This window comes from Copidosoma floridanum, unplaced genomic scaffold (genome assembly GCF_036245765.1).
Source record: "Copidosoma floridanum isolate Cflo_tuat_1 unplaced genomic scaffold, Cflo_Japanese_pri ptg000030l, whole genome shotgun sequence".
Taxonomy (NCBI): domain Eukaryota; kingdom Metazoa; phylum Arthropoda; class Insecta; order Hymenoptera; family Encyrtidae; genus Copidosoma; species Copidosoma floridanum.
The window spans coordinates 38,016,125-38,040,275 of NW_028321907.1; the positions used below are offsets into that span (position 1 = coordinate 38,016,125).

The 24,151-nt window shown below is 32.2% G+C and overlaps 1 protein-coding gene across 2 annotated transcripts in view; it reads left to right on the forward strand.

Annotated features, from left to right (window-relative positions):
* Window positions 1-15,281, forward strand: part of LOC106637707 (uncharacterized) — a 195,919-nt gene extending 180,638 nt beyond the window's left edge. For both annotated transcript variants that reach the window (XM_014350594.3, XM_014350595.3), the window contains exon 6: window positions 13,500-15,281. In XM_014350594.3, coding sequence (XP_014206080.2) covers window positions 13,500-15,056 — 1,557 coding nt within the window. In that variant the 3' untranslated portion in view covers window positions 15,057-15,281. The remainder of the gene's footprint in view (window positions 1-13,499) is intronic.
* The last annotated feature ends 8,870 nt before the right edge of the window (window positions 15,282-24,151 follow it).

The following is a 24,151-nucleotide window of genomic DNA, read 5'->3' on the forward strand; positions in this document are numbered from 1 at the left end:
TTTTAGTCATTTTCATATTTGTTTTAGGTTAAAAAATGACTTGTCGGTGTTGACTATTTTTTTTCTGTATTGCCAATTCAATAACCTACAAGCTTTAAAAAGTTGTATCATCCTACCTTACTCCGTTCTGGAGATATACGATTTTGAGGAAAAAAAAAACCCCGATTTTTACCACTGTGCACCGCTTTGCACTCTTGGGTCACACTTAGCGCCCTTATAATAACTTTGGGCTCACGAGCAGAAAAGTTTTTTGCGATCTTCGGGCCCAAAGCACCAACATACAGCAACCGCGCCCTTCGCGCGCTCATGTTTGTACTTTGTGCCCTAATGACGTAGTGCATCAAATCTGAGAGTTGTCAGCAAATAAGAATTATCATAAAAAAGAACCAAGTACAGGCGAAGTGTCGATCAAAGTATTACTACGATCGCAGCCTGAATACTAAATATTTCTTGGAGGGAGAAATGGTGTACGTGCTTAAAGAGTCATAAAAGAATAAATACAATTTATAATACCAGGTCCCGTACAAAATATATTGATTATTTAAAGGAAAATGTAAAGCTACAAAGATGGGACGGAGCAAGAATATCCTATGTAGACAAAATCAAAAAAGCGTGCATAGTAAAAGCTCTACCGAAACGTTGGGACCTTGACAAAAATCAGGAAAGTAAATCTGAATATTGATATATATATATAGGTGTGTGAACAAAAGTAAGTCTCAGCTTCCCCCTCTCCCCCTCAGCTCTTTCTCGGCTCCCCCGCAATTTATATAGTTAGTTGCTTGTTTTCACGTAATTTTTATTTCAATTATTTCCAAATAAGCTGCCCCCGCCCCTTCCATTCCCCTCAGCTCCCCCTTGCTCTCCCTCTACCACCTCCCCAAAAAATACATATATTTATAGAGTATTTTACCCTCTGGAATGTTAAAAAATATATGTAATTAAGTATCTAAGTCACACCTCGTACTGGAAAATATGTGCAATTTAGTACCCAAGTTGCACCTCGTTTCTATGGTTTTTCAAGTCGCTGATCATAGGTCCCCCTCTGTCTATTATCTCCCGCTTACTTACTATATGTCTCTTACATTACGTAATTTATTTAACGTATTTTAACTATTACATTTGGATAATCTCTTTCTGATCCATGTCTACTTTTTCCAAAGATAAAATTCTTGATTTACTGAGGACTTTATTTACAAAAACACAGAATTTAGTGAAAGGTATAATAAATGGACAAACACAATTAAGATTTTAAAACAATAATTTATTCTGGTAATTTAATGTTAGGACATTTCATGATTCGTTGTAACCCATCTGTTTTTTGAAAATGCTTCTCTCATTTTTCACATATTTTTTTTTCATGGTTTTTATAAATAAATATAAGTCTGTTTAAATGTGACGATATTTTGAACATTTGCTCACATTCTGTACAACAAAATAATTTCTCGTCACTGCGTTCTTTTTTATGCCTTACTAAATTTTGTCCTTTCGTAAAAACAATTCCAAAAATTTCTCAAAAATATTTTATTTCTATGTGTTTTAATTTATGAATTCTTAATTTTCAGGTGTTAGAAATTCTATGTTGCAGAAGTTGCAGGGGTATAAATCATCATTGCTGAAAAATATACTTATTATAAAAAATTATACATATTATAAACTTAAGTGTTAATATTTTTCTTACCTTAATTCCATCTGTAATTGAGGTTTATATAAGTTAAAGTGTTTTCTAACTTTTTCTAAGGAGGTCAACAAAAATATTATTCAAAAATTTTCAGTTGATATATGTGGTAAACAAATAAGTTTCGAGGACTCAGACTCTTTAAAACTTCATACTGTTAATGTATATGCTGTATAATCAAAATCATGTATATGCAGAATAACACGGCAATGCAGAGCCGTTAAATGCAAAGTTCGTCAGAATAGCTAAAAAAATTTTGTTTGTATAAGGATCGAGAATGGTGTGGCACCTCTGTTAGTGGCAGAACTTGAAAGCCTAAAGGAAAGTGAGTGCCATCCAACCTACGTCGTTTTCAGATATCTTCGAATACTAAAGAAAGTATTAGTTTTAAAATGAAAAAATACGTTTAAGCGTTAGAATTGCAGCAAATTTTAATTACTGGCTTTTCCCAGCTTTCACACGTTTGACACCGTGGTTGCCCATAAATGTGCAAGTGTTTCATCTCCATTGGGTTAAAAATTGGCGCGCGGAGCGCTAATGCTTATGCTCGTGTTCCATTCTGTTTGGTTTCTACGATGAGTTTTGTTGGTATATAAAAACCGCTACAAGCAGTGAATTACTTAAATAGGGAGGCGCTGCACACCTTTTAATTGTTGCTTAATTATGCTAATGTAAACTTACTCTCAGCCAGCATTTACAATTACACGAGTGACGTTATTTTTGCCTGCTTATGCATATCAGTAGAACCCAGATACAATCAGTAAACAGCAACATCAGCACTATTAACTAAAAAACATACTGCTTGTCTCATTTTAGAATATAGAATTTAAAATTACAAGTAAGACTTAAGAAAAAAGTTGATTTCTTCTTACTTATTTATTATTATTAATGAATTATTAATTATGTCACTTTTTTCGGCTGCGTAAAATAAAAAATTAAAACATATTCTAGAAATATTATATTTATAACACAATCTGTAAGTAGAGAGTTGGCACAGGAAGACATTAGATTATTTACATTATATAGTGATTTTGAAGGGTCATTCTACACATCCCTCCTCCAAACTCCTTGGCTCACCCTTAGTCCCCCTCTAAATAAGGTACAATTCTAACGTAGTTTTTATTAAGTGAAATTATTGGGGAGCCCCCCTTTATCACTACTCATCCCCCCTCTCAATTTTGATGAGCCCCTCCTCCACCACCTCTCAGCCCTCTTCTAAATGAGGTAGAATTCTATCGGTTTAAATTATATTTTTATTAGGTTAAATTTTTTATTAGCCCCCCCCCCCTCCATCGCCCTCATAATTTTATAACCCAATTACCAGGTAACCCAATAAGCCTCCCTTACAATTTAACAGAACTCCCTTTAGCCTTCAATCAGCAGCATTTCTAAATGAAGTAAAATTATATCAGTAATCATGTCATTTTAAGATTCTTTTCTTTTGTCATCACTACTCCCAGCTTTCCTTGTACTTTTTAAGAAAACGTCTCAGCCTTCTCACAATTTCTAAACAGTCAGTTTTGACTACTCCTTAGATTCACGTTACTATTTCTTATTCAGATGTAAAAACTATTTTAGCTGTATAATTCGTTACCACATTTTCATACTGTCAGTTTTTACCTATTTTTATTGGATTGAATTTTTGTTTAGTCCCTTTCCGCCTCCTCTAATAACTTTACAACACAATAACCAGATAATCTAACACAATTTTTAAGAACTCTCTCCAGTCACCCTTTAGCTGCATCTCTAATTAAGGAAAATTTATATCGATTTTCATGTCATTTCTAGTTTTATGACTATTTACACCTTTTGTCTCAGCTCTCCTTATAGTTTTGAGAAATCCCCTTATTTCTAGCCCAGTAGAACATTTCCACACCACCGTTGAGGTAGTGCTATGGTGCGCTGATTTTTTTGTCTTAAATGCTCTAAAAACTTATTTATTGAATTATTGAATATGTATAAGAACATAACATTATATTCTTATATTTAATAAAAATCAACGAATAAACTTGAAGAGTATTCAAACCGTGGACCATGCTTGTAGCCCTTTTTACCACGAAAAGATAAAAATCATATTTATTGAAATATGTCAAATAATGCGCATCGTCATAAAACAATATTCAAATGATAATGTCATTGATTTAATGCATTTATTTATTATTTAAAAGATCTGTGCAATAATATCTTGGATGATTTCATACTTTTGCTTATGTATTTGGAAACAAATTTTTTTTTTGATCAACTTTAAATTAGTTAACGTCAAAAATTTCTTTCCAAACAACATTTTCTATTTCTAAATTATTATTACGTTCTATTTTAACATAAATTACATATTCATTTTTATATCTTGATAATGCGATGTATTGACCATGCAAAAAGGGTAGTTTTTCCAAATAGAATTGAATATTATTAAACCTTTGACCTTGGAATTTATTGATAGTCATTGAAAACGCTAATACTAAAGAAAATTGTTTTTTATATGAAAAAAAGGTAATAATGATGAATTTCCTGTATTAAAAATCCTTTTTTATTTTTTCTCAGTTATGACTTTAGCTTCAATGCTGTATTTGAATAATTTCGTAATTTATAATCTGGTACCGTTACATAAAACATTAACTAGACTTAAATCGAACATCAACATAACAATTGCTCCAATTTCTAAATGAAGCTCATGTGGTTGTAAGCCGTCATGAATATTGATTAGAAATTTAATTAAAAAATTTATATTAATATCATCATCACATTTATCAATACTTGTTAGAAGCGTCGTCCATGCTGTTATATGTTTCTATTTTTCTTTTTACATGATTTTGAATTTCATAATTTAAAAATTAAGTACATTTGTTATGAAAAGTCAGTAAACGCTATTTATTAAAGAGTTAATATCTTTACTTAAAATATCGGAACAAACATCAGTTGTGTTCATTGATTTGGTACTTCAAACGATCTAATTTTTTATTCTCCAATATCTGATAATAATTTTGAAAATGTTTTGTCAATTGAATGAATGTAGATTATATTAAGTTTCAGAATACGAAACGACGATTAAAGATATAATGATTTAATAATAAAAAGAACCCACTAGACTTTTTTCGGGAAAGACTATATAATTAATAAGATGATTAAAAATATTATTTTAATTTTATCTCCCCGCTTATTTTCTTCAATTAGAAATGAGGCAAAAAATTTTCTTAAAAATTTATAAAAAAGAATTCTATGCAAAAAATAATTTATTTCTCTCCTACTTCGCATTAGCCTTTATGTGCGCATACGAGTCTGTTATTGGGTATTTGAAAAGTCGATTTTTTTATTGTGTGCTTTATCTAATCTGCCTTTACATTTTATTTACATTGCTAGTAGGTTCTTTTTTTTCACTTCAACATCCTAATATACACGGTAAAAATACTGGCACAGTAGCGCGCCCTGCAGGAACACTGCCCTGCCCAAACACACTGAACGCGGCACGCCTATTGCCTGAGTGCGCCGTTCACCACTTCACAGCTCACAGAGAGCCCTGACAAGAAGAGCTGACTGGCTCAGTTGACTTCTAAGTCTGCCACTACTATTATATGTGGTATATACATGTATACAGAGATCAGCTCCCGCTCTCTTATTCAGGGCTTGCTGCGAGCCAGAGCTTAGATGAGCAGCGATCCAAGCACTGTATTCTTTCTTAGTGGCGATTCGCCGTGCCAGTCTTTTTTCCGTGTGGGATTCTAATTAGGCTTAATATTAGGTACAGATAATAATACTTCAAAAAGTTAATAAAATGAAAAAAAGTGGTTACACTCTCTAGCCATAACGAATATTTTTGATCAGCAATCACGATTTTCAAAATTATATACGAACAAATAGATAAAATTATTTTTATTGAGACCCAGGAGGTTTAGTAAAAACATTTCTATGTGAAACGTTAATTTATCATTTCATTTCTCGTGGAAAAAAAACTTTTATCCATGGCATGAAATAGTATAGTACAATATTACTTATAAAAGAATTGACTAGTCATAGAACATATCGTTTACAATTAGACTGAATCAATAAAGAAAGTGCGTTCTTGGAATTTGAACCTCAAAAAAAAGAAATTTGAAAGAAGTAGACTTAATTACATGGGACGAGGCTTCTATGATCTCAAAAAAACCTTGCAAATAGTTAAAAGAACAATATGTGATTTATATAATACAAATATCTATTTTTGTAATAAATTAATTGTTTTAAAAGGCGATGTAAGACAGATTCTTCCAGTTGAAAAAAATAGTAATAGAAGCATTAATATACAAGAAAGTATTAAATCATTACATCTTTAATCGTCGTTTCGTATTCTGAAACTTAATATAATCTACATTCATTCAATTGACAAAACATTTTCAAAATTATTATCAGATATTGGAGAATAAAAAATTAGATCGTTTGAAGTACCAAATCAATGAACACAACTGATGTTTGTTCCGATATTTTAAGTAAAGATATTAACTCTTTAATAAATAGCGTTTACTGACTTTTCATAACAAATGTACTTAATTTTTAAATTATGAAATTCAAAATCATGTAAAAAGAAAAATAGAAACATATAACAGCATGGACGACGCTTCTAACAAGTATTGATAAATGTGATGATGATATTAATATAAATTTTTTAATTAAATTTCTAATCAATATTCATGACGGCTTACAACCACATGAGCTTCATTTAGAAATTGGAGCAATTGTTATGTTGATGTTCGATTTAAGTCTAGTTAATGTTTTATGTAACGGTACCAGATTATAAATTACGAAATTATTCAAATACAGCATTGAAGCTAAAGTCATAACTGAGAAAAAATAAAAAAGGATTTTTAATACAGGAAATTCATCATTATTACCTTTTTTTCATATAAAAAACAATTTTCTTTAGTATTAGCGTTTTCAATGACTATCAATAAATTCCAAGGTCAAAGGTTTAATAATATTCAATTCTATTTGGAAAAACTACCCTTTTTGCATGGTCAATACATCGCATTATCAAGATATAAAAATGAATATGTAATTTATGTTAAAATAGAACGTAATAATAATTTAGAAATAGAAAATGTTGTTTGGAAAGAAATTTTTGACGTTAACTAATTTAAAGTTGATCAAAAAAAAAATTTGTTTCCAAATACATAAGCAAAAGTATGAAATCATCCAAGATATTATTGCACAGATCTTTTAAATAATAAATAAATGCATTAAATCAATGACATTATCATTTGAATATTGTTTTATGACGATGCGCATTATTTGACATATTTCAATAAATATGATTTTTATCTTTTCGTGGTAAAAAGGGCTACAAGCATGGTCCACGGTTTGAATACTCTTCAAGTTTATTCGTTGATTTTTATTAAATATAAGAATATAATGTTATGTTCTTATACATATTCAATAATTCAATAAATAAGTTTTTAGAGCATTTAAGACAAAAAAATCAGCGCACCATAGCACTACCTCAACGGTGGTGTGGAAATGTTCTACTGGGCTAGAAATAAGGGGATTTCTCAAAACTATAAGGAGAGCTGAGACAAAAGGTGTAAATAGTCATAAAACTAGAAATGACATGAAAACCGATATAAATTTTCCTTAATTAGAGATGCAGCTAAAGGGTGACTGGAGAGAGTTCTTAAAAATTGTGTTAGATTATCTGGTTATTGTGTTGTAAAGTTATTAGAGGAGGCGGAAAGGGACTAAACAAAAATTCAATCCAATAAAAATAGGTAAAAACTGACAGTATGAAAATGTGGTAACGAATTATACAGCTAAAATAGTTTTTACATCTGAATAAGAAATAGTAACGTGAATCTAAGGAGTAGTCAAAACTGACTGTTTAGAAATTGTGAGAAGGCTGAGACGTTTTCTTAAAAAGTACAAGGAAAGCTGGGAGTAGTGATGACAAAAGAAAAGAATCTTAAAATGACATGATTACTGATATAATTTTACTTCATTTAGAAATGCTGCTGATTGAAGGCTAAAGGGAGTTCTGTTAAATTGTAAGGGAGGCTTATTGGGTTACCTGGTAATTGGGTTATAAAATTATGAGGGCGATGGAGGGGGGGGGGGGCTAATAAAAAATTTAACCTAATAAAAATATAATTTAAACCGATAGAATTCTACCTCATTTAGAAGAGGGCTGAGAGGTGGTGGAGGAGGGGCTCATCAAAATTGAGAGGGGGGATGAGTAGTGATAAAGGGGGGCTCCCCAATAATTTCACTTAATAAAAACTACGTTAGAATTGTACCTTATTTAGAGGGGGACTAAGGGTGAGCCAAGGAGTTTGGAGGAGGGATGTGTAGAATGACCCTTCAAAATCACTATATAATGTAAATAATCTAATGTCTTCCTGTGCCAACTCTCTACTTACAGATTGTGTTATAAATATAATATTTCTAGAATATGTTTTAATTTTTTATTTTACGCAGCCGAAAAAAGTGACATAATTAATAATTCATTAATAATAATAAATAAGTAAGAAGAAATCAACTTTTTTCTTAAGTCTTACTTGTAATTTTAAATTCTATATTCTAAAATGAGACAAGCAGTATGTTTTTTAGTTAATAGTGCTGATGTTGCTGTTTACTGATTGTATCTGGGTTCTACTGATATGCATAAGCAGGCAAAAATAACGTCACTCGTGTAATTGTAAATGCTGGCTGAGAGTAAGTTTACATTAGCATAATTAAGCAACAATTAAAAGGTGTGCAGCGCCTCCCTATTTAAGTAATTCACTGCTTGTAGCGGTTTTTATATACCAACAAAACTCATCGTAGAAACCAAACAGAATGGAACACGAGCATAAGCATTAGCGCTCCGCGCGCCAATTTTTAACCCAATGGAGATGAAACACTTGCACATTTATGGGCAACCACGGTGTCAAACGTGTGAAAGCTGGGAAAAGCCAGTAATTAAAATTTGCTGCAATTCTAACGCTTAAACGTATTTTTTCATTTTAAAACTAATACTTTCTTTAGTATTCGAAGATATCTGAAAACGACGTAGGTTGGATGGCACTCACTTTCCTTTAGGCTTTCAAGTTCTGCCACTAACAGAGGTGCCACACCATTCTCGATCCTTATACAAACAAAATTTTTTTAGCTATTCTGACGAACTTTGCATTTAACGGCTCTGCATTGCCGTGTTATTCTGCATATACATGATTTTGATTATACAGCATATACATTAACAGTATGAAGTTTTAAAGAGTCTGAGTCCTCGAAACTTATTTGTTTACCACATATATCAACTGAAAATTTTTGAATAATATTTTTGTTGACCTCCTTAGAAAAAGTTAGAAAACACTTTAACTTATATAAACCTCAATTACAGATGGAATTAAGGTAAGAAAAATATTAACACTTAAGTTTATAATATGTATAATTTTTTATAATAAGTATATTTTTCAGCAATGATGATTTATACCCCTGCAACTTCTGCAACATAGAATTTCTAACACCTGAAAATTAAGAATTCATAAATTAAAACACATAGAAATAAAATATTTTTGAGAAATTTTTGGAATTGTTTTTACGAAAGGACAAAATTTAGTAAGGCATAAAAAAGAACGCAGTGACGAGAAATTATTTTGTTGTACAGAATGTGAGCAAATGTTCAAAATATCGTCACATTTAAACAGACTTATATTTATTTATAAAAACCATGAAAAAAAAATATGTGAAAAATGAGAGAAGCATTTTCAAAAAACAGATGGGTTACAACGAATCATGAAATGTCCTAACATTAAATTACCAGAATAAATTATTGTTTTAAAATCTTAATTGTGTTTGTCCATTTATTATACCTTTCACTAAATTCTGTGTTTTTGTAAATAAAGTCCTCAGTAAATCAAGAATTTTATCTTTGGAAAAAGTAGACATGGATCAGAAAGAGATTATCCAAATGTAATAGTTAAAATACGTTAAATAAATTACGTAATGTAAGAGACATATAGTAAGTAAGCGGGAGATAATAGACAGAGGGGGACCTATGATCAGCGACTTGAAAAACCATAGAAACGAGGTGCAACTTGGGTACTAAATTGCACATATTTTCCAGTACGAGGTGTGACTTAGATACTTAATTACATATATTTTTTAACATTCCAGAGGGTAAAATACTCTATAAATATATGTATTTTTTGGGGAGGTGGTAGAGGGAGAGCAAGGGGGAGCTGAGGGGAATGGAAGGGGCGGGGGCAGCTTATTTGGAAATAATTGAAATAAAAATTACGTGAAAACAAGCAACTAACTATATAAATTGCGGGGGAGCCGAGAAAGAGCTGAGGGGGAGAGGGGGAAGCTGAGACTTACTTTTGTTCACACACCTATATATATATATCAATATTCAGATTTACTTTCCTGATTTTTGTCAAGGTCCCAACGTTTCGGTAGAGCTTTTACTATGCACGCTTTTTTGATTTTGTCTACATAGGATATTCTTGCTCCGTCCCATCTTTGTAGCTTTACATTTTCCTTTAAATAATCAATATATTTTGTACGGGACCTGGTATTATAAATTGTATTTATTCTTTTATGACTCTTTAAGCACGTACACCATTTCTCCCTCCAAGAAATATTTAGTATTCAGGCTGCGATCGTAGTAATACTTTGATCGACACTTCGCCTGTACTTGGTTCTTTTTTATGATAATTCTTATTTGCTGACAACTCTCAGATTTGATGCACTACGTCATTAGGGCACAAAGTACAAACATGAGCGCGCGAAGGGCGCGGTTGCTGTATGTTGGTGCTTTGGGCCCGAAGATCGCAAAAAACTTTTCTGCTCGTGAGCCCAAAGTTATTATAAGGGCGCTAAGTGTGACCCAAGAGTGCAAAGCGGTGCACAGTGGTAAAAATCGGGGTTTTTTTTTTCCTCAAAATCGTATATCTCCAGAACGGAGTAAGGTAGGATGATACAACTTTTTAAAGCTTGTAGGTTATTGAATTGGCAATACAGAAAAAAAATAGTCAACACCGACAAGTCATTTTTTAACCTAAAACAAATATGAAAATGACTAAAAAAAAATTATTTACTATAAATCGTAAAAATCCTTAAAAATAAGATCCAGTATCATGAAAATTCTTTTTGCTACAAGGTCATACATCGAGGAGTTCTGGAGAATCTTGAGTAACATTTTCCAGTTATATCCTAACCTAAAAAACTGTCGAAATCAGGTAAAAAATCGTTGTTTTTTCGATTCAAATCGTGAATCTCCTGAACCAATCAATACAGTACTATAAAAATTACTGTAGCTTGCCGCTTTTGTATTAAGTAAAGTAAATAGAGTATTAGTAATATTTTGTAGCCATTACTTAACCTGAAATTTTTTTAGAATTTTAGAAAAAATAGTTATTTTTTTAATGAAATATATAATTTCCCAAAATAATACAATATTATGAAAGTTACAGCTCTTATATTTAAAATGAAAAACAAATGTTTACCCTTAAAATACTAACGTTTCGTAATAAGCAAATACATCAATAATATGCTATTTTACCAAGTGATCATTCGAGCTTCAAAAATATTAAGAATATGTTGTTTTCACTCTTAAATAAACAACATATAACACCGATTTTTTATAACATTATCAGAAGAGTTCTTCCAGATTCCACTGTACTTCTTGATTTAAAAGCTACTAGATAAATCTAATGGAATCCTTTTATCTTAATTTTTTTGGGAAATTCACAATTTTATCAAGAAAAGTAAAAATATTACACTCAGTCCCAAGAGTTTTGTTCGTTAGATCACGGGTAAAAAATGTTTTTATTGCTTTTTCATATTTTAATGCAAAAGCTATAAGCTACAGGAATTTTGATTGTATTATATTTATTTGTTCGGGAGACATACGATCTTAATTTCCAAAGTTTTGATTTTTTACGAGATTCTAGGTAGGTTTAAGGGTTAGAAAAAGGCTGAACAATTTCCTTTTATAATATTTTACTATACAAAAGCTGCACGCTACATTAAGTTTCATAGTACTGTATTAAATAATTCAGGAGATTAACGATTTGAATCGAAAAAACAACGATTTTTCACCTGATTTTGACAGTTTTATAGGTTAGAAAACGTCCTAATAATGTTTCTAATACTATTTCTATATTTTTTCTCATAACACCTACAACTTACAGTAAGATTTGTGATAAAATATTCAGTTGTTGGGAAGATTCACGATTTAAAAAAAAAACAACTATTTTTTACGTGATTATGACAAATTTTTAGGTTAAGTAATGGCTACAAAATATTAATAATACTCTATTTACTTTACTTAATACAAAAGCTGCAAGCTACAGTAATTTTTATAGTACTGTATTGATTGGTTCAGGAAATTCACGATTTGAATCGAAAAAACAACGATTTTTTACCTGATTTCGACAGTTTTTTAGGTTAGGATATAACTGGAAAATGTTACTCAAGATTTTTCAGAACTTCTCGATGTATGACCTTGTTGCTAAAGGAATTTTCATGATACTGGATCTTATTTTTAAGGATTTTTACGATTTTTAGTAAATAATTTTTTTTTTTAGTCATCTTCATATTTTTTTTAGTTTAGAAAATGACTAAAATTTATTTGTATTTTAAATTTATAAAATGTACAGAGTTTTTAGTCAATATAAATACTTTTGTTTCTATATTCTATCGAACAGTGACTCAAAAAGTAGTTATTTAATCTTGCACCTCATCCGACGTATTAATATATAATCAAGCACAATATTTATCTAGAACACTGATAAGTTTGGCTAACGATTAAAAATTAAATAAAACTCTTTTTATCTAGCTTTATTACTTTTAACATAACTTTAATCTCACTAAGTGAGCCTGCTGAGTATAAAACTTAATGTTTAATTTTTCTTAATAGTGCTGTGTATGTGCATTTACTTAAAAGTACTCTAAGAATGTGAGATGTAAATACTGTGAAAACTTACTTTTTTGCTTATAATTGTTTAATTAAAAAATTCATTGTCAATATTCTGTAAGAAAATTTTTTTTTTACATTAGTTATTTTAATTTAGCAATCGTAACTTTTAATCGTATGTAAACATACCTTTTCAAAACTTGTGTAAGTTTTTAATAACATCACTATAGATTAAAGGGTGGTGTAAAATTAATTTTAATAGTGATACAATAGAACCTCTTGAATTTTTATACCAAATAATTCATAGTAATTTCATTAAGTTCAAAACATTTTTATCCTAAGGTATAGTTGACTCATCGAACAGTGTAAAAGAATGACATTCATACAAACTTTAGTCTTTACAGTTAGCATATGCATGTATTAGATTTAAAATTGTATTTTTTTATTTATTTATTCATTAAACCATCGTTATTCATTAACGTTGCTTATGAATGATTATTTGACGGAAAAAAGGTCCACTTTAATCAACCGAAACTTTGTCATTGATCAATTGAGATTTAAACAGTGATTACTGGTCTAATTATTTGTTGTTATTACAATTATATTTTTCTAGTTATTATATTAATAAATATTCCTGAAGAAATATACAAACGATGCTTATGACTGAGATTATGCCTCCAAAATCATTTATAAACTTCGAAATGCTACGTAGCAAAGAATGTACTCTTCTTAAAAATGCTTATGAACGTTTGACCTTAAAAAAATAAGAGATTTTTGTCAACCTTTATTTATTAAAACATTAACTTATCTACTAGCCACATACTTTATTATAATTATGGCCCATATATTTTTGAACATATTTTAGTACGGAAGTTATAATTTATTTTAATAACGGTTCGTAATTTATTTTTAAAATTGGTCTAAACTTTTTACGTGTCTACTGTACAATTTTTATTTTTTCAGAAAAATGAGAGGTTATCTTTTTCAACTTCTTCAGTACATCACCCATCGATTGATATAAGCCAAAGAGTTATTATGACACCTGAGATTAAAGCTAAAGTATGCAGCAATCACGTTGATCTTGGTCGTGAAACTGAGGCATCAAATGATCAAATTATAGACAGTAAAATATTAAATTTAGAAACGTGTAAAACATCACAAGATAGTTTAGAATTGAGTAATAATGTGGCATCTTACACAACGACAAAAGAAAAAAACATTACGAAATTGCATCCTTCAAATAATGATGTTTACAAAAACCTAGATACATACATAGAAAATTCAAATTCAATACATAATTTAGGCGAAAAGATCGTACATCAGTGTGAAGAAATGGGTGGCAAAGAAAAACATCTGGCTACATCCTTTCAGAATAATAAACAAAACGACATGTCTTTAGAATACCATACTAACAGTAAAATAAGAAGTTTAATTAATTCACTAAATAATGCTGCTAATGAATCAGAAGTTACCCATGATTATAATAATTCTATCCTTTTGTCTCAGTGTGAATATGAAAAAGCAGAAACTATACCAACTATAAACAATAAGTCTGATGTTATGCACGAGAAAAATTCAGGCTTTCGATCAAATAATACTGTAACTGATGAAATTAATACATCTGTAGGAAATTTTATCCTAAATGAAGATGAAACTGCCTGTTCATCGTACATCCCGGAAACTCCTGAAAACCAAGAAAGAGACCAAGATCAAGATAGTGCGATTAGTACCTCATCATATGAAATCCCTCCATGCGAAGAGCTCAATATCACATCATCAAATATCATATCAACATCGACGAATTGTGAACATTCTAGTATTCATAATAATGGAGTATTGGAAATACCAACTTCTCCATATTCTATAAATCCGGATTCTATTGCTAGTTGTGGTGATGAGGTTGCAGAATCTTGTTATGAAAACCAATTAATAACTGAGCCAAGTGTGTCAACGTCCTACCAAGATGGTATATCCACACCAAATTTCAGAGAAACTCAGCTGGGTTCTCACAGTAATGTAAGTAGTGATTCTAAAAATAAAATTAAAACTGCTAATTTTTATAATCATATAGAGATGACAAAAAGCTACTTTGAGAGCATTAGCAAGGTGACCAACCCTACAAGAGAATTAAAAAATGACTTAGAGGAAAAAACACTTCAATATTATGAAGATAATTCTGAAAATATGAGTTCAGCTTCAGAACTTTATTTAAATGAAGAAGTAAACTCAAATTTTAATAGTCATGATGCTTCCGACAATTATTATGACTCACAGTCAGAAATTATTCTTGATCAAAGTTATTATTCCACCTCTGGTAATAAATTACACTGTCACTCAGTTCTCCAAAACCATAAAGAAGCTCAGCATTTCTGTCAAAAAATGGAAAATAATGAACAAAAAAGCGAGAAAATTTCTTATGCTAATAAATGTGCTTTAGATAGTGTTTCAGACTCTTCTAAACTAGATGAAGCTGTACAAATTAATGACACCAGATCTGCAAACAAAAAATCTATAATATAAAAACAGAATATAAAAATTATATGGTAATCGTTAAATTTTAAATACATGTCGTTTCCAATTTCTACTGTAAATATAGTAATAAGTTACTTTAAGTATTGTTCATATACCTTATTGATGTAAATGTGTATTGACGTATAATTATGAATACACATAAGTAATTATTTTACTTATATATATATATATGTTCAAGTTATGTTAAAAATAAACAACTATAATTAACTCATAGTGGTAACACTTAACCAAAATTTTTTACTTACCAAGCAGAACTTTTTTTTGTTTCGTAAAAGAAGTTTATCCAATGCAGAACAAGTTCTTCACTATTTTAATGAAAATAATGCTTTCTGAAACTTCGTTCTAAAAAGTTAAGTGAAAATAATATATACATTCGTTCGTTCAGTAAATTGTTTAAAACTTTTATGTACCAGTACTATATTGTAATTATGTACAACTTGTTTAATGTATGTAGATGAGAGAGGTACAAAAAAATTTTTCTGAATGTTCTCAGAAATTTGCGCATTTTTCAATGTATTTAAATAATAATTTATAATACTTTAGGCCAAAAGTCAAACACTTTACAAAATTTTTACGATATTCTTGGCATCTGAGGTTATAGCATACAATTACCTTAGGTCATACACTACTTGAATCTGCTGATTTTTTGAAAAATGTGTTTTTTTTTTTCCTTTCGACATATTGTGACTTTTATCCTTTCCTCATTCAAAATTGCTTTATTTTTTTTACCATAATGTCAGGATCATAACATATATTGTTTTTTTTTTTTTAGTACATGTTGTTAGTATTAACTTCGTAGTTTTCTAGTTTAACCTTTTTAATTTTTTTACTCTTGATTAGCACTCTACCTTTTTTTGAGGTCCATAACGTTAATTTAAGTATTAAAAAAAAAAAAAAGAATATACTGGCCATTCTTGGCTTACTTTTTTTCTTGTTTAGAATTTCTTTGATATTCTGTGGTTAGTTAATATCTTTTTTTCCTGGATATTTTTCTTGATTTAAGTATTTGCCGTGATACTTTCCAATAACTTGTACAATGTATCTAACAACGAAACCCCCTACAGTATTCTTCTTTTTTATTCCTCACTTTGTGTCGATAAAATTTTTTGTATATTAAACACTGTTGTTAGTTAAGCCTTATCCAATATTCCGTTTAAGATAATTGTCAACTTTTTCCATATAAAATAAACAAATTTTTTTTAAAACTACGGCCATCAGTCCATTTTCTCTACTTTTATACCATTATTCTCATTTTTTCACCTTACAATATTGTCCTCATTTAATGTCATTCACTTTTTCCTACCACTCTACCTGAATTCCTTCTACTTCTTTTGAATAACCTTTTTTTTAATATTCGTGTGAGTAACCCATTTCTGGTCTTTTCTTTATTTTCAGGCACAATCGGTCTATAAAAGTGTCGAAAATGTAGCAAAAAAGAAGACTCAAAAGAGATGTTTAAATTTTAAGAAAAGTGAAATAACAAAATGTAAAAAAGAAAGCAAGGATATACTTCATAATTTTTTCAGAGCAAAATCGCTAAATGCCACTTACAAAGTCATGTAAATCGACTATCTTTAAAACTTTGCACCTACTTAAATTTAAATTTAGTGTAAAGATTCATTTTCATACCACAACCTAACAGTTAAAAATCCAAAAAATTATGACATGAGAAAAATTTTACCAACCTGAAGATTTTAAGAGCTTAAGAAATTAGAATTAGCTTTTTGCATTTAACTTTTAAGGTAGATACGTAAGGCCTATACCCAGTAAGAAAAAATGTAGATCTAAAGAAAAATAGAAGTTTTGACTGAAAAAAGATATTTTTATACTCTTATAGCTGAAAAAAAATGTTTTCCCAGTTAAAAGAACAACTGTTAAGCTATATTTAAAATAGTCAAAGAGTCACACATTCAGCCACATAAATAAAGTTGTAGACCTCATAAAAATGCATTTTTTGGGTATTTTTCTTTATGTTTTCAGAATCATCTTTTTACTGAAAAAATTGGAGACCATACAAAAATGTGTTATTCTGCTGTATCTTTACGAAAGGTTTCTGTGTGGTTGAAAATGGTTGTAGATCTCATTGAAATACTAATTTTTGTGTTCTTACGCTTTTAATTCCAAATTGTGATTCTAATGGTGACATGAACTAATGATGAAAAAAAATGTTTTTGCCAATTACAGTGCGAAGTGAACATTATGTCACGAATTTGTTCGTAACAAAATTTGTAGATTACAGTAAAAATAAAATGTCCTTGTATTGTTACTAAATGAAAAGATAGTTATGAAGGATCCTTAGAGAACAGTTTTAATAATCCATCGAACATTGTAAAATATTAAACAGAACGATTATATTTGATACAAAATTTTTATCATATCTTAGTAAGTTAATTGATTGCAACTTTGTTTTCGTTTCAAAATTTTAGATCTTAAAAATTAACATTTTCTTATTTTTATGTATTTTTTTTGGATTGTTTTATGCTCTAAATTTTAAAGAAAATATTTTGACGTATGAATAAATTCAGTTATACTACAACTTGTGTTTTAAATTTACGTGCTGCCGAGAGAAATTATGAGTTTTTTTTCTCTAATTTTTTTGGATTGGATATTTGTACTTAATATTTAATTATTATGATATAAAAAATAATTTTTAGAATATGACAAAAACTTTTGCAATAGAGCTTACATTAATAGATTCAATTATCTTAAAAAATTCATACAAATATAATTATGCAGCCGAGCCTGAGATGCAAAAGTTTAATTTATTTATAGATTTGGCCGCTTGTTTTCTTTTCACCTTGACCGGCAATGTTGCTTTCAAAAATCTTTGTATTTTCTCACTTTTTACGACTGACTTCCATTAATTTTTTCTTCCTCTAACATTTTTCCCCTTGTCCTCCTTTCTAATACCTGTTTTTGTTTTAACTTTTTCGACGTTTCAGCTATTAATTTTTTTTTTTTTTTAACGCTGTTGAATATACTAATTTAAAGATCTAAGTTTCCATTGCTTCATTACCTAAGTGCACAAAAAAATTTTAAAAAGTGACACATGTTTCTAATATCCTACAGATAAAAAAGTGTTGCATTCACAACTTTCGTAAATATCACCTATGTTGATAATAACTCCATATCGAAAGAACGTACGAATCGCACATTAAATATATTAATTTCAATAATATTTTAAAGTTAGTAAATATATAAAATAATCATTAACATTCACTTTAGAAAACCTTGAAAAAAAATGCAAATTTTTTGCATAATATTTATAACGAAAGCGACCATCACCAAGTAACCCAAAGTGCTCACTGGTCCTTTCATTTGTTGATAAAGTATTAATGGATAAAATTAGCGCACATCACCAGGGATTCCGGGGTACTAGTAGCTACTTTATTAATAAATAGTAAAACAAATAATATTTACAATACCAATCAGCAGGTAACCAAGGGCGCTCGACGGGCACTTTATTATTTACTCAAGCAATAATTTGAAATATAAGCGTAAATCACAAAGTAATCTAGCGTGCTTGGTAGCTACTTCATTAATATATGAAGGTTTAATTTATGAGATGAATACAAATTATTAGAGAATATGGGATGCTTGATGAGCACTTTATTATTTTCCAATTAATCAGTTATGTAAGTGCCAATCACAAAGTAACTTGGAGTCCTTATTAACTAACAAAAATAAAAAAGTTAAATGTAGCGAAACAGGGAGACCTTACGGATACTTTCTCAATTAATTTAGCAGTAATTTAGAACATAATTGCCAATCTGTAAGTAACGTGGGTCAAGTAATAGCTATCTAATTCACTAATAAACACCACGAAAAATTGTAGTGTCAATTACCAGGTGAATGGTATCGCTTACTGTACGCTTTATTTTTCATTGAAAGATTAATTAATAGTACAAGCACCAACTACTAGGGAACCCAGGGTGTTGAATAAATACTTTACTAATTGAAAAATCTATAATTGATAACATAAGCGTTAATCACTATGTTACCTAGGGTGTTAACTGGCTATTCTAGTTCATCTTATCAATAAAGCATTAATTTAAATAATGACCCGGGTTTCCTACTCATTAGCGATTGAGTTTTTTTTCCTACTGGTTAAAACAGTAGCTACTAAATGCCCTAGATCACCTGCTAAGCAGTGTTGGCAGACCAGACGGTACTCTCTTCAAAGGAAAGTTCAGTACTACCAGGACTCGCAAGCTACATAGGCTGGCACAATTAGAAAGAGTTAAAAACTAGAAAAAACTACATCTACTATCTCCATAGTCTCCATCCCAACTTCCCTACTCCTACATTCCCCCCCTATTAGGTACATGTATGGTTAACCCAAGCCTGCTTCACAGCTTCTGTATAACATCTATACCAGCTCTACTGTAGTGCGTGGTAGCAAAATGGGCTAGTTAACTTATGTTTTTCTGGTCATACCTCTGACTCACATCTACGGTTTTTTTTATTGTTCTGTTTTTTTTTGTAGTGACAAAGTTTTTACAAATGTTACAAAAAGATGCTGCCTATAAATTACCACAAATCTTCCTTAAGCACAAGGGTCACTACAAATTAGAAATAACCAACATTTAAAGCCCTTGATTGTGAGATTTGTTCGATTTAAGTGCTCCAAGAGCTCCGAGTGACCCAGAAGTCATCGAAGTGTATATCTGTCTTTACAGCCAAGACTGTAAATACTTTGGGGATTGAACCAATCCGCGGTTCTCGAGGATGATAGTGGTACGAAGCAGGTCACGAAATGACAAAGCAAGGCATGTGTTAACCTTAACTTTATTTAGTACAAGATGGAGTGGTAATATATCGGTACCGCTGGTTGAGAGCGTTGTGATGTAGGCAGCGTTCGCTACCTCAAGGTAGACGCTGCTGATAGCAGCGTTGTGTTCGGTGGCGCGTCCTAGTGTGTCACTACCAGACCCTTACGCGGAATGAGCTGTTGCTTGTAGCGCGAAGCTTGTTTTGGGCTTCGGTTGGTAGCTGACGCCACAGAGACTTCCCCTCCAGTACTGTCCTCAGGAAGCGGGCAGAATGTTACTCGTTTGTTGCTCGTAAAGGGTGTTGGTCCAGGAAAAGGTTAGGTGGGCTAAACAGTCAGGCCAGGAAAGGTGGCAGGTGATAAAGGCAGCGGTGATGTCAGTGCTCTGGCTGATTGTGGTCCTTTTGGCCGCGAGAGAGGTGGGTGAGCGGCGTCGAAGCTAGTTGTGGGCAGATCTGCTGCCTCTAGGTAGGCTGGCTTTAACATGTCCGTTGAGGATGGCCATTGACCTCGATGTTTTAGTTGCGCTCGTCAAGGCATCGGATGATCCTGTATGGTCCAGCTTGGTGAAGAGAGCGGGCTCAAACTGGGCTCCTTGGTCGGAAGTGGTAGTGAGGGGCGTCCCAAAGTAGGCAATCTAGTGGTCGTACAGGGCTCTTGTGACAGTCGAAACCCGTTGGCCTGGGACTGGAACTGCAACTGGTCATCTGCTAAACCTGTCTATGACTTTCAGACAGTACTGTAGGCCCTTAGTTAGGGGATGTTTGACCAGGTCTACATGGATGTGTTCGAAATGACTGTCTGGTAGGTCGAAGTCGCCAAGGGCTGAGCTATTATACCAGTGAACCTTTGCACGCTGACAAGGCTCGCATTGCTGGGCACAATGTGTGACATTCTTATGCATCTTAGGCCACATAAACTTCTCGGAGACGAGACGTGCGGTGGCTTGGATGTTGGGGTGCGAGAGATACGTAAGAGTGCGTTGGTTACCATGTTCTCTTCACCTTTAATATGCGAGAGAGTTACCTGGTGCTGTAGGATGTAGTCCAGCTGCCGTATCTGTCTCGCCGAGGCCTCGTCCGAGCGTTGGCAGTCTGCAAATATGAGCGGCTTGTGATCGGTGAAGACCGTGAATGGGTGTACTTCAAGCACCTGCTCGAAGTTCTTAATGGCTGCAAAGATTGCCAGCAGCTCCTCGTCGTAGGCGCTGTAGCGCCTTTCGGTGTCGGAGAGCTTCCTGGAGAAAAATCCGAGTTGCCTCAAGGTGCCACGTAGGTGTTTTTGTTCCAAGACTGCTCCAAAATGTACGATTCAATGGTTCTAGGGTCGCTTGGAGCGCTCGAAGTACCTGAATCGAACAAGTCTATTAAAATCTATAAATGAGCATGTAATGAATGTATAATGACACATCATGTACATATGAAATATTCCAAGAGAATCTTATTATTTTCTTCATAAAAACTGGACGAAATGACAAAACAAGATTATTTATAAAATATAGTACAGCCATAATAATGTTTTATGATATAAAACTATCTATGAAAAGAGCGGTGTTGGCTCAGTGGTAAGCGTGCTTGTTACTGATACAACACCGTTCTAGGGGATGTGGGCACGTTGTCCGGTAAGTGCAGAATTTTTCAAAAACTTTATTCACCGGAAAAAGTTTTGTTGTCAGAGAGTACCAGTTTAACTGGCAAGGTGTTTCACCGGAAATATTCCCACTGTGTCCATGATATGACAGGTACGATATCAATTAAGGGATTCGTAAATAAGTTCGGCAGTATACCCCCACTCAGAGGTGGTGAGTGGGTGGCCCTGGTGACTAGGCCAATAGACTGTCGGGGTAATCAACTAGAAAAAATAAATAAATAAATGAGAAATAAGACTGTATAAAATCGAAAAGTATTCTTAAAACTAATTTTTAAAGATCAAAAGATCGTAACATATAAACTTAACGCTTTCTGTATGATGTAGCAAAGAGTACCAACATAGACCATGAATTTCCTACAATACAGTGATTAATTTACGAGAGTAGAACTATTACTTAAAATAGCAATCACTAGTTATTGATGAAATTATAAAGTAGAAGAGTACATACTTACATTTTGCAGATTCAACGTTACATCAGCATCAGCATGAAAATACAAAAAACGCAGACGCTTGTACAGCTGATTGCAAAAAGATTACAACTTATGTTTATGTTATGCATGATGTCTATACATTGCATACATGGTAGTTTGCGGTATTGGGAAGCATAGTCGTAAAAAATCTGACGGCAATACATAATAGTACAGAAAACTGGCAAACGTTAACAACTATAATAAATGAGACGTCCAATGACAGTTGGTAAAAAATTTAAAATAACATCCAATGGTGGTACTGTCAAATTTTGTATTTATTAAAAAACAAAAATACGTTTCGACCGTTTGAACAATGTCCCGGCCCTCATCAGGTACAAAAATCTATGAGTAATAAAAAATTCTTTACAATACAAATTTTGGTAAGTACGATGAACACAAACCAAGTAAAGTGTACAACATACCTCTGACTCCTACGAAAGGGATGTAAAGTCATAATGTAGACAGAGTTTCAAGTTTAGTTGCTTTTATTCCTTGCACACACACAAATGACATAGTATACGCACGTTATACAATCTAATAAGAATCGCAAGCAGTTCCTTGCGAGACGCTCATAAACAGTTCATGTTTTCCTAATACTATAAATGAAAGGGGCCCTCAAATTATGTACATCAAGTTAGTCTCCTTTCTTAATTGACTTAACGAGAGACTTAAAACAGTTTTCCAAATTCTCTGTATTTTGTTGTCTATTAATATTATTATTGAAGTAATGTACATTTAACATTTCGGAAAACACTCGCTTTTTGTAATTTTATTCTGGGTCAATACTATGTTGTGATAGTACAGATGTATCTTTTTTTTCTCTATGTCTCTTTTGTGTTCTGCCATTCTAAATTTTACAGATCTCGATGTTTAACCGACATAACAGCGTTGAAATTCGCACATGGTCTGTGGTAAACGATATTATTTTTACCGAGTGGCTTGGTTACATATTTTCCAAGTGAAATCATTGAATTAAATTTATTGTTTAAACTGTGTACAAGACCAATGTGAAGCTTGTTAAAAGTGGCCTTTGGGGGTGGGCGACTTTGAACAAGGGGGGTGTTGTTAAACGTAACCGCTGTCACTTCGGGAGAGCCAAGTCGTGAAGGTGGTATCGCCTTGACGTCGTAGGAGCAGTGAGTACGCTAGCTTCGTCAAGGTTTAGAGCGTTGAAGGAGGGTAATGTCAGAGCCGTAATTTTTTACGACCTAGTTGACCTTGCTGGGGTTTTCGATGTTACCTTGAAGATCGTCCCGATGTTGAGAGATTTCTGGGTCTTGGACCATAGGCAATTTATACATACTTGTGAGGCGTGAGAGAGAGATAGAAGGGACGTATGGTGAGGTTTGAAGAAAGTAATAAAGTGGTTTAGTGTACAGTGTTTTTATTGAATATGTACTTTACTACTACCACTGTTTCGTATACTTTAATTATACCAAGTGAGTGATTCATGCATTGCACGTATATGCATGATCTGAGGCGATTTCGATGGTCGTCACGCAGTCCTTCTTATATACTTGACGTTGCCTTTTTACTTGCGATGTTCACTAAATACCAGTAGTTGCCACCTGGCGAGCGGTATATACTATTAAGTGCAAAGTTTGAAGTCGGAGTTGCGCGCGATTTTTCAAAATTCAAATTTATGTAAAACGATCGAATTTAAAGAAAAATAGTTATTTTAATATATAATAATTATTAAAATAATACCCCTGACGGTAACAAACCCCCCCCTGTTTTAAAGAGTTTATAATAAATTTGAGAAAGCAGTGGCAGAGCTACAGGAGTCGGAGAAGTTATTACTCTCGATATAAATGTTCACGTTCATTCATTCATCCATTCTCGATTGACAAAGGTCCGCGGTTTCATGCACACTCACACTCATACTACTTTATTCAGTGTCTTTTCATTAGGTACATCTATTTTCACTACACTTCATTTATTATTTCGTGGACGCAAATTGTAACGTTGGTTTGGCCCATCAGGACCTCCGGGAGGTGGTACTGAGACGTCACCTAATTCTTCTGAATTGTTTCGGAACGGTCTAGTGGACTTATCCGCTCTGCTTATTTCGCTAGCATTGGTTGTCACAATCTTCTGATCGGACCTTGTAGAGGGCTCTGGGCCTGCGGTATGCTGTGGAGTTGTCGATGCCGGCAGGTCGAAGTGTGCATTCGGACGTCAGCGGCGATCGA